Here is a 12660-nt window from a genome sequence, read left to right on the forward strand (position 1 = left end):
GCTGCCGCTGGATCTGACCAGCAGCTGCCCACAGGCTGCTCACCGGGGTCTGACCGCCTCTGAGGTATGATCCCTGCCCTCTCTGTCTGTCTGTCTGTCTGTCTGTCTGTCTGTCTCTGTCTCTCTCTATCTCTCTGTCTGTCTCTCTCTCTCTCTGTCTGTCTGTCTGTCTCTGTCTCTCTCTATCTCTCTGTCTCTCTCTCTCTGTCTCTGTCTCTCTCTCTCTGTCTATCTCTGTCTCTCTCTCTCTCTGTCTGTCTGTCTCTCTCTGACCACCTCCCAGAGCTGAGGATCATGTTTTCAACAGATACCATCCTTGACCCTTCCTTCTTATGCAACCACCTGCAGGATCAACCCTCACCCACCTTACGACTCACCCTTCTCTTCTTGCCTGTTTCATTCATCACCCTTGAACACTGGTCCAATCCTTGCTTGCTCTCGATGCCTGACGCCGACACAAAAGAGTCATCTACTATTCTGGTGGCCGCCATAGGTCCCTGCCCGGTCTCTGCTCAGGCACCTCGTTCTCCATCCTCACCTCCCGTGGCATAACAATCCTGCAGACCTTATCGTTTCCAGTAACTCCACACCTCTCTCACTTTGAGCCCCACACAGTCCAGCCAGTACTTTCTTCCCAGCTCCCCAACAGAATGGTCCATGCATGGATCTTCCCACCTCCCATGTCTCTTACCCGCAGTGTACCCCGACTTCCCTCCTTCATACACAGGAGCCCCTCATTTATACAAAGCACAATCTACAGTGGCTGTGGCCTCACTCATCCCATACGGCCCCACCCTTCCAGTATTTGTTCCCAAACTGGCTAAACTGAACTCTACCCTGCCCAACAAAGACAGCCTCGGAGCTGGACTAGACTTGAGCGGAGCAAATGCATGCTTTCTGTTTCAAAGGGGGGATGACCTTCAGTATCAGGCGGGCCCTAGTGTTGCCAGACAACCACACTCTATTTTCTTTCTCTGTTCTCTGCCTGAGATCTGCTGTGCTTCCTGTTCTCCTTCCTTGGCTCATCCGGACACTTTGCTCCTATTGGTCTGAGGTCACAGAGGATTTTCAAGGCAATATGAACAGCCCCTGAGGTCTGTTCTGCTTCTACCAGCTCTGGGTCTGGTACCCAGCTCCTCTTCCTCCTCCTCCTCCTCCTCCTCCTCCTCCTCCTCCTTCTTCCAACACAGAAAAGCGGGCTGTGTACATGCGCGCACTTGCTCTTGCTTAAGGAACGGTGTAGCTTCTCAATCAACTTAGGACTCACTAATTTGGCTAGGCTATCTGACCAATGGACTCCCAGAGGTAGGCCTGTTTCTGCTTCCCCAGCAATAGGACTGCAGGTGCGTGCTAATACAGCTGACTCTTGATGTAGGTGCTAGAGACCCAAACGTAGACCTTCATGCTTCCCTGGTGAGCACTTTACAAGACTGGGCCTTCCTATCTCCCAGCCCCAGACGCCATTGTTTTTATGTACCTTTAAACAAACAAACAGAAACCCTGCCAGGCATGGTGGTGCACGCCTTTAATCCCAACACTCAGGTGGCAGAGGCAGGCAGGTCTCTGTGAGTCCCAGGACAGCCTGGTCTACAGAGTGAGTGCCAGGACAGCCAGGGCTGTTACACAGAGAGACATTGTCTCAAAACGAGATGGCGTGGCAAGTCCTTTACCTGCCTGCCTGCCATGCTTGACAACCTGAGTTTGGTCCCTGGGATCCATATGATAGAAGTTGAGACCAACTGCCACGAGCTGTCCTTCTGACCTCCGCACATGTGCTATGGCACAGGCACCACCCCACTCCAGTGAAAATATAACAGGAAAAAAAAATAACCATTTTAGAACCCTAAACTCTTTGGTCTCTTCTTTCTGCCCTGGAGTCTGTTCCATGCCTCCTCTGCCATTCTTAATAGCACCTCGAGTCTCCCCTGCTCACTACTCATTGTCTTTGTCTTTTGCAGCTCCAAAGACAGACCTCCATCACAATCAGCAATCCTGATGAGCTTAGTCCAGTGATCAGCTCTCCATCTGACCTCCTGCATAGTACCACTGCCCTCTCCTCCTTTTCCTAGCCAGGCAACAGACTCCTCCCCTCCCCTTAAATGCTTTCCCTTTTTTTTTTTAACCCTTTCTGTTTCTCTCTGACTCTAACCATCACAGTACTTGAGGGCTCCAACCCTTGAGAGACCAGCTCTTCATCTTCTCTTTTGAGCCGTCACCCCTACCTGCTCTGATCGTAAGTGTCTGTAAGTACCATCAAAACACAACCAACTCCAAAAGTCTATTACCAGATTGGGGCATCTGCCATCCACTCCTGACCTAAGCTTGAACAAGCAGTCACTACTTACACGCAGCTATTTTACCGCCACCACCTATGAATAAACTCCTTCCCAGAGCTCTCCAAAGACAAACAGAGAAGCTGCAAAAATGGAAAGAGATGGGATGGGGGAGTAGGGGGTGGGGTGCGGGAGGAAAATACAGCAACCATATAATACTGGCTGTGATCAGTTAATTTCTTAAAGTCTACTCTTGGGCATGTGATGAGAAGAAAAGGCTCCTAACCCAATTACAATTATTCATGAGAATTTTCTTGGCCCTGCTTCTTTTGTCTGCTAGGGACTCTGAGGGAAAGGGCCCCCCCAGAGGAGGTGCAGCAGAGAGGAAGGCAGTCACTCATCTTTGCAGCAGCTCTGATTGTGACTTCCTCCACCAACCCTTAATTCATCCCATCTCCCCGAGCCTCTCCCTTACATCATAATCGCCCCTCTCCATTCATGCCTCCTGCTCGCCACCCCGTGAGCTCACTAATTCACTTCTCTACAGCCTTTTCTTGCCCCTCTGCCCTGCCCTCAGCCTCTCTCTACCTGCTGTTTTTGTTGTTGTTGTTTTGTTTTGTTTTAAATCTGTGTTCACCTTTAAAACCTGAAAGCAGCACTCTGACAGCCACGGTTATGTGGCTTGGTTTTTTTTCCCCCCTTTCTCATTCCTGCCTGAGCTGCAGTGAAGGCTCTCTCCTCCTTGCTTCTATAGCAAGAGCTGGAGTACTGGGTTACCATGGCAACAGCAAATCCAACCAGGCTGGTCCCAGCGACGCTAAGAACTGCCATGGAGAGGAAGCCCGCTACAAGTCGCCCCTGAGCCTAGATGGGTCGCGTACATCGTAATTCAAGACCTAGCTGGGCAGATTCTGCCGGGAGGCTGAGATTGTACCACAGGCCCACAGCTATATGCCCCGCAAGAAGACAAAGCCATCAATAACAAGGCTTCCGCAAGGCACGCGGAATACGTGGCATGATGAGGATTCATTTGAAAAAAAATTTCAAGCATTCCCTATTCCTTTTCTCTTCTCCAAGGGAGAACCTTTTGATTCTCTCGCTGAAGTCTTGATGAACTTGATGGAAAGTAAACAACAAATCCACCAGCACTGGGCTCTCCCATCTCACCTTACGGTCCCGCCCCCTTTCGCCCCACCCCCCCTGCCCGAGCCCGGATTGGCTCTGGGTGGCCTGGGTTAAATGACTTGATGGTACTGACATGGCAGGAGCCATCTTTAAGAATGAACTACAGTCAGAGCTCTGGCTTCCCTGCAGCATGGGAACGGATCGTTAAAGTAGGGCAACAAGTGTTCAGCTGCATGACACTTTCTGGAAAATGTGAGTTGGTGAGAAAGAATTCAGGAAATACCTTTGTAGCGGGAGGCACCAGCCGCAGTGGGGGTCTGCCACTGTTAAGCACTCCGAGCAGGATTTTCGTTTACTGCAGTTTGCAACCCGAATTCTCCTCACCTGAAAATAAAGAGGACATGGGTTCAGATGGGATCACAGCAGCACTGGGGAGAGGCTCCTACAACGCCTTAGGTGACGAAAGGCCACAAAGAGTGTACTTATTAACCTGAGTCCAGAGCGGCTCTCCACAGCGAGTCATTCCACGGCAGGTCTCAAGTTCTAGGATATGATAGAATGTGGGGAGCTTCTGAAAGTGCAGAAGGTCAGCCCTATTCACTCCAGTGGCTCCTGAACCCACAAACTCAACCAAGAGCAGATCATCAAAAACATTTGAAAAATAACATTTTGTCCATACTTCTACAGTGCATTTTCACTCTCTCATTCCCTCAACAGTACATTGGGATGATTCATACATACACTATTAACATTATTGCATTGTATTATAGGCAGAAATCACAGCTAATCTAAAGATAATTTAATGCATATGGGAGGATGTATACAGGCTATGTGCAAATTTTTTGAGGGCTTTGTAGAACTTATCCCCAGAAAAAAACCAAGAGACAATTGTACTCCCAGACTCCCCTATGGCCAAGAGATTCTTGTGTGGGGTCACGGAACCATGTCACTTCATTTTCATACAGGGACAAGTCAGTATCATCAATGGCACTATGGAAATGAGTATCTGGAAATACGTGGTGGTTCTCTGCCCCAGAACGATCCACATGAGTCTGACAAGGGAGGCAGAAGTGAAATAGTATTAGGGTACCTCCATCACTCCTGTGCCAGGCTAGATGACTCACGCCCATTCCGCTGGGGTTGCAAATGAAAGAAACAGGACAGGGCTAAGGGTGTAGTTTAGTAGTCAAGGACTTGTCTAGCATGCTCAAGGCGCTGGGTTCAATTCCTAGCACTACCGAAAAAGGGGCGGGGGAGGATACCTAGAGTGCCTTTCCCATACGTCAGTCAACACTGCTGGACAGATCCTGGCAGCGAGCAGAGGCAGTAGCAAGCATAGAATGCCCGGATGTTGCCTGGCATACTTTCTGAAGGCAAAATTGCACAGCAGGTAGTAAGAAAACTTGTAGAACTCATTGCCCGGGAAAGCTGGGCATGCTGGGAGGTATAAGTACAGAAACGGAGAGTTCTAGAAGGAGTTTGTGGTGAAAACAGGGCATATCCTGAGGAGATCCTTCAACCCTAGGTTGACATCATGCAGGATCCCTGCGTCCTCTCTTTTCACAGTCCTTTGTGCTGCTGCTGCCAGATGCAGCCGGAAGGCCACAAGCCTAAGCCAGAACAAACCAGACTGTGGATATTTATTTCCTCGTAGCTCACAAAACATCCTTCTAATTCCAAGGGATTTTATTAAGTGGTCACATAATCTCTCTAACCTTGTTTCCTCGCCTGCAAAAACAGCACTAGAACAACCGACCTCACGGGGTTATTGCAAACGTAGTCTGAAGCGCACTAAATAATTTGTGTCGTAAGTACTAGTTATTGCTATTAAGGGAGGAAACGGTGCCGTGGTCCAGCGGACGCGAGCAGTACATTTCCTCAGCACAGTCTTTGAGTGTGTGTAAAGGCATTGAGAACAACAGATCATAGGGACCCCACTCTTGCTGAGAGCCTTCGGGGGGATTCAGGTCTCTAGAACGGTCTTTGAGAGTGACCACTTAATGTATCTAACCCCAAACATAACTCCATGTAAGCGATAAGATACTATAATTATTACAATCGACCTGGTCTCTAACACACTGTGGAATACCTCCTCCTCCCCAGAATGTGTCTCTGCATATGATTACGTTTAATGGGCACATACTGATGCCACCTTACAGATTTTCCATGGCTTTTTAAAAATTATGATATCTTCCTAATGTCTAGGAAGGCCATTCCTTGCACTTGGACTCTTGGGTGGATCATATTTGCACAACCATGGTCAACTAGTAGTAGGCTTTTGGTTTTAGGCTTTTTTTGTTTTGTTTTGTTTTGTTTGAGACAGGGTCTCATTATTTAGCCCAAGCTTTTATTTGTGATCCTCCTGCCTCTGCCTCTTAAGTACTAGGATTACAAGATGCTCCACGATGGTTGGCTAAACAATAGGACCTCTTGCAATAATGCTAAAGTGAAGAATATAGAGACGAGACATTTTTGCACCCCCATGAAAACTGTCCCTTAGGGCTTCTGGCTTTAAGTAATTAGGGACTGGAAGCCTTTATTTTCTAGGAAGTGAAGGTCTGTGAACTAGTAGCATATCCTCAGTAGTTTTCAGCCTACAGCACCGAGTTTCGGGATACTTAAAGTATTTTCGTGGGTAACAGTGAGAATTTATGAGCTATTTGCGAAATTTCAAAAAACAAAAATGGAAAAACATGCACAGATTAAGCCAGACTTCCAGTATCTTTGCTTTGGGAGGTTGGAATTTTATCAGCTCAGCGTGGCAGCACAGTCAGTCCTCTGGCTGGCAGTTCTGAGATGTCCTTGATAATAAAGCCTGGGAATGGGACTGCTTACTTAATAAACACAGTTTGTTGAATAGACAGAAGTCTTTCAAATATGGGATCCCAGGGAAAAGACATAATAAAGAGCATCTGAGTGTCAAAGCAAGCCCGTGCTGTGCAAGGTGAGGAGGGCTGCAGGAGGCTCACATGTGACCATCTCAATGTGGTCATTAGATGGGGCCAGCATTTCAGATGGCCAAGAGCAATGCGGACTTTCTAAGAATACTTGATACCATCGCCCCTACCTATGACTCAGAAAGCAAGCACACGCAGGATAGCCATTGCATTCTTCCTGAGACTGGCTGGAAGAGAGAAACTGAGAAGGAGGGGGGCGGGGGTAAGGGCGCCGGTGACATCTATTACATAACTATCTAAGCTTCCATTACCTTCTTCATACTTAGTGTGCTCAAAGGGTTAAGGGTCAAAACAACCAGGCCAGGCAGAATGATATTCTATCATTCACAAGTTTGGAACTTGGTGTCATTTTGCATGGACAGAGTTTGAATTCTTGTCCTCTTAAAGATAGATGCATACATATTTGTATATATACATTATACACATATATGCAGATATATTATAGATACACATATCATATATGTCTATACACATGTCTACACATACACATTATACACCCACTATTTACTTATTAATTTATTTCCTGGAACTACTTAACATTTCCCAGTCTTAAGACTTCTCATATATAAGTTGAGTAATAATTCCACTAGCACATGCCATTATTCTTAATTATATACATGTGTGTGTACACAACTCAGTACATTTACAGAGAAACCCTACAAAGACCAGTGATTCACATCCTGTAAGAAGTCAACAAAAATTTGTTTCATTTTCTTAAAGATGAAGAAAACGTTGAAAAGGTTTTGTTTTCATTTCAGTAAGCAGAAACAAGAAAAGCTAAAACCACCAGATAAATAAGAGTGGGGGCGGGGTGCAGGGGAAGAGTGAATGACATCGATTTCCTGGTTCATGAATATGTATGAGACTGTGGCCTGATATTAACCCCAAGTTCCAAAGCCAGTCCCATTGGGCATACTCATAAATGCATCTAACCATTCAATACCCACACAATAAATGTGTAAATTCAGTTACTTTGCTGATTATGCGCCCATTCGCAAACACACCCCCTCTTCTGAAAAATCTGGCACTGGAAATATAGCCAATAATAAAATTGTCTAAATAGGTAATAATTCTTGTTTAGTTACTGGTGACAGTCAGTATGGGTTTTAATTCCATGCCCGTGACCCACCATGGGTCTTCTTGAAGCCTGCAGCACTGTTTAAACCTGGTGGCTCAAAGTAAAAGCTTTGCCACTAGATAATGGCACCAATGAAATAATTTTTGTTCGTAAGTCAGAAGCAATGGCTAGCATCTTCACCTACCTCCTTCCCGGCTGTTAGGTAGATGTAGCTATTGTTCACGGGATGAGGGACAAGCTTGTAGAACACGGGTGTTTCCTCTTTAATTTCATAGATGACCTCTGGACAATTTGAAGTCAGATTCTCACCAAGGACGACCTTTGTGGTTTTGAAAGAAAGAAAGAAAGAAAGAAAGAGAAATATAGTATCTAGTAAGTACTGTGAATATCAGGATAGTAAGACCTATAGCTTAATTCCAAGGCCATATCCTTTCCTACTCACGCACCATCTGCAAGCACCCGCGCCCCCCTCCCCAACTATGAAAACCCCACCACTGGAAATACAGCCACCAAAAAATTGTACAGATAGGTAATAGTTCTTGCTTCACATATATATGTGTGTGTGTGTGTACTGGTATATATGTATGTGTGTGTGTATACTGGTATATGTGTGTGTGTGTGTATGTGTACTGGTATATATGTATGTGTTTGTGTGTATACTGGTATATATATGTGTGTGTGTGTGTATACTGGTATATGTGTGTGTGTGTATACTGGTATATGTGTGTGTGTGTGTGTGTGTATGTGTACTGGTATATATGTATGTGTGTGTGTGTATACTGGTATATATATGTGTGTGTGTGTATACTGGTATATGTGTGTGTGTGTGTGCGCGCGCGCGTGCGTGTGTGTGTGTAACTGAATGAGATACTATACGTCCTAATCATTCTCTCATAATTCCATCTTCAACAAGACTGACAATACCTAGCATCTCTGTTTGGGCAAGAGACAAAGTCACCAAAAAACTAGCAGACAGCCACACTTCAATTGTGAGGCGGTATTCTTAACACGTGAAGGCTTGTCTGCACAGTTTCTGACCAGACCTGGCTCTTTCAGAAGCCACAAGTAACAGCTTCCTTACTACCATCCAAGAGTGACCTTGAAACTAAAGGCAATTATCTGCTTAACATATATTTGCATGGGTTGTTCTGGGGCTCCTCCATGGTTCTGTATAGTCATGCATCTTAAAGTAACCCCGACAAGCGCACAGGGATAGACAAGCATGTATGTGTTTACATATAAAATAGAAGCAGGTGTGAATCAGTATTCCGCGGTTTGGCAATCAGACACCCCGAGTGTCATTCATCTTCAGTCAACAAACATTTACTGATCATCTATATACTGTTTGGGGTTTAGAGGAGTGGCAGTGAACACAATGGGCTATGGGGTAGAGGGTGGGGGCGGGGAATAGATCCGGGAAGGAAATCCTACCCTCATGAAATGTACATAGCATTTGGGGTTGGGGGGATGGATGGTGGCCTCATCTATAAACTTGGACTAATAACTACACACTATCGTCGAGTATGATCAGTGAGATAAGTTCAAGTGGAAATGGAGAATGCAAGGTCATGGTAAGGCTTCTAAGGAAAGTGACACCCACAAGAGTCATTTAGTTTCTGGATGAAACCTTTTTTTTTTTTTTTTTTTAAACTTCATTTTACGTGGATGGGTGTTTTCTACATGGATTTCTACATGGACATCATGTACATGTCTCCTACTCACGGAATTTAAATTGAGCATTGGATACCTTGGGGTTAGAGTGACAGACAGTTGTGAGCCAACATGTGGGTGTTGGGAATCGAACTCATGTCCTCTGGAAGAGTAGCCAGTGCTCTTAGCTGCCGAGGCTTCCTCTCCATCCTGAAACTTGTCTGTTTGGGTTTTCCCATTTGTTTGCTCGTTTGTTTAAAGAGCAGAGTCCCTAAAGTAGGAGGAGGCCAATGTGTGGCATGAGCAGAGCAAGGTGGAGGAGGATGCGCAGTGAAGCGATTTGACAAATGGGCAGGGACAGGCTCTTCAGCCTGTGTGGATCCTGCCTTTCACTCTGGAGGGAGAGGAGCCGCCATCGAGGACTTGGAACAGATGTGTGACAAGGCAAAGATGTGCAGGTCAGATGAGCTACTACTGTCATCTTGGAGACTTGGGATGGGGACCTGGGTTGGACTCTGGCTCTACTTTTAAGTGGCTGTGTCATTTTGAGCTAATACATCCTTAGTCAACCTCATGGACCACTCTTTCCTTGTCTATAACATATAGTCAATAACCAATGCATAATAACCTATGGCTAGATTCCAAGTTCCTTTCGGGCAGGGACCATGCTCTAATCATCTTCACGTCTGTTCTCCCACCCAGTTCCGTGCTTTAAAAGGCAATGGCATCAACATTTTTTGTCGCTTGGAAGGCATGCAGATATACTATCTAAACTCACATTTTTTTTTTAAATTAAAAGTATTAAATTATTTTTCTGCGTCTTGGAGGGACAAGGTGAGGGTTTGGGTATGTGAGTATGGAGGTCAAAGGGCAACTTGAAGGAGATAGTTTTCTTCTTCTTCCACCACGTGGGTGCCAGGGTTGTCAAGCAAGCTCCCCGTGGTGGACATTACTCTTATGCTGTATGTGTCTTGAAAAGAAAAGAAAATGACACTCAAGATTCTTTTTGAACAAAGCTATGCTCATACATACAGTGAGCTGTTACATGCCTACCCCAGCACACTCTCATGGCACCCTGGCGACTGCTGTTGCATTACTGGCTGTTTATCAGCTGGGCACAGGGAGCAGCTTCCTTGTACCCATCAGACTACTTCTGAGTCTGGCTTTGCCCTGTAACGTCATGCCATCCTCCATTTGATCAATCCCCAGTAGATCTGGTGCAACTCATCCCAAGAGTACTCGGCAAGTCCTTTTTTAAAACAGCAGCAGTTAGGTATCACAGTGGTGGGAAAGATCTGGGGCTTGTTTGAGAAATGATCCTAGAGCCGCGCTCTGCAAGACGGTAGCAGAAAACCACACAGGGCTATTTAAACTCAATGGGAAGTTCAATTTCTCACTCCTCCCAGCCATGTTTCAAGTCCTCCCTAGTCACCACAGCTGGTGCCGCCAAACTGGCGAGTGCAGGTGCAAAATACTTCCGTCGGCATGCAAAGGTCTACTGAACAAGGCTGCCCTGCAGACAAGAGCTAAGTGGCTGGAACAGAAGGGGCAGGAGGGCACTGAGGCCGTAAGGGGTCAGCTTTCTAGGATACAGGACTGAGGTAAGCAGCTGGAACAGATAGGGCAGGAGGGCACAGAGTGGTAAGCTTGGCAGGATTTGCCTAACTCATGGCTCACTCATAAGTGACACAATGACTTAGCCCAGAATCAAACAGCTGCTGTGGTTCTGGAAAGGGGTGGTGTAGAAGGAAAGACAGGAGGCTGGTTAAACAACGAAAAGGTTGACAGAAAGATCCTGAAGTCAGCCTCAAGAAAGGTTGCTGCTGCTTCACCCAAGTCATCCTGTCAAACTTCCTCCCTCGGGAAAGCTCCCTGGGCCCCATTTTCTGAACTTTAACCTTCAACCTGAGCCAAACCAAATCTTCAGTGCTGCCTCCCAATGCAGCTTAGGAAGAAGCCACAGACGAAGCTAAATGACACCGGAAGCAAACAGGCAAATCCGCCATGAAAGAAGCTATAGAACCCAGAACCCAGCTTTTTAGTAAGCCAGTGGGGAAGGATGAAGTAAACGAGACGGGTGCTTCAGGCAAGCGGCAAGCAAATGTGCTCCAGACACCGGTTTGAACCAAATAGCTTTAAGTGTATTTTTAATCAATTGTGAAAGTTCAGCTATATTCAGTAGATAATCCTAAGGAATTACAGATAATTTTGTTAACTGTGATAATGACATTATAGTCACAGTTGGGAACACGATAATAATTTCTCAGAGAGGCATAATGAAATATATTGGGGGTAAATGTCATAGTGTCTGGAGTTTGCCTTACATTAAGAAGAGACATGAAATAATTTAGAAAACACCATCCCTCATCCGTGTTGGGCAAGGCAGGAGCTGCATAGCAGCTTTTTACAGGGTCTTCTGCCGTTTATTTTTACAGTGAAGCTGGGAAGGTAGGAAGGGTGCAACCCCGATCTGTTTACTTGATACCTTGAAGACAGACACCAGTATCCTTCACTAATCCCAATTAGGCCGGGAAGCCTGTCTTTCCTAAAAACACCTGGTGTCACCAGGTATGTCGTGCCAGGGCTTACCAAGGATTCCTAAACATGCCTCTTGGCACAGCCTGCTCACCATAGATGCTGGGTGGGGCAAGTGCCAGGGATGCTGGAACATCCATCAGAGGACAGCCTAGAACTAGTGACAACAATTATAAAGCATGTATTCTTGGACCCCGAAGCCTTCGCGCGCGCGCGTGTGTGTGTGTGTGTGTGTGTGTGTGTGTGTGTGTGTGTGTGTGTGTGTTGACATATATTCACTTGTAGCACACTGTTGTGAATGAAAGTCTGAAACTATATAAATATCAATAACAGGGAGTTACATAAACAATAGGATTCTGCAAGCAAGAGTGTGAAGACAAACAGGATTCTGTAAACAATAGCATAAAAGTGGAGTACACTTCCACCATCAAAATAACTGGGAAGCCTTTTTATTTTCATATAGCATTTTAACATGTTATAATAAATATATATGAAATACAATTGTTTCTATGTGTATACATATATATTTAATATGTTATATGTTCAATAAAAATGGGAGAGAAAAACACCCCATCTTTTGTGTATATAAATGTGTGTGTGTATAAATGTATACATATACGTATATATGTGTATATGTGTGTATGCGCGCTCTTGCTAGACTATTGGTTGCACTAGGAACCTAGAATGGGAAGCAAGAAATAGGTGAATTTCGCTCTGTACTTCCTCGGTTCTTTGGGGTTTTAAACAATGGGCATGTATTATCTTTAAAAATAAAGACATATGGACAGGCATGGTGGCACAGACTATCAATTCCAATAGCAAGGAGGCAAAGTCAGGCAGATCTGTTGGAGGTTTGAGGCTAACCTAGTCTACATTGGGAGTTCTAGGCCAACCACGGCTACACAGTGAGATCATGTTCCAAAAGTAATAAATAAGTAAATAAACAAATAAATAGACCTAAATGTTTGAACGTGAATGAGTCAAACTGCTTTTCTTTTGGCCAGAAAATGCAAACAATGACCTCTACACACTGGAGATTAAA

The 12660-nt window shown here is 45.4% G+C and overlaps 1 protein-coding gene across 1 annotated transcript in view; it reads right to left on the minus strand.

Moving 5' to 3' along the window:
• Window positions 1–12660, minus strand: part of Plxnc1 (plexin C1) — a 153200-nt gene that overhangs the window by 111407 nt on the left and 29133 nt on the right. The window contains exons 3-4 of the mRNA XM_051139846.1: window positions 7618–7752; window positions 3682–3782 (exon numbers count right to left, since the gene is read on the minus strand). Of these exons, the coding sequence (XP_050995803.1) occupies window positions 3682–3782; window positions 7618–7752 (236 nt within the window). The remainder of the gene's footprint in view (window positions 1–3681; window positions 3783–7617; window positions 7753–12660) is intronic.

Source organism: Acomys russatus, chromosome 31, assembly GCF_903995435.1.
Source record: "Acomys russatus chromosome 31, mAcoRus1.1, whole genome shotgun sequence".
Taxonomy (NCBI): Eukaryota; Metazoa; Chordata; class Mammalia; order Rodentia; family Muridae; genus Acomys; species Acomys russatus.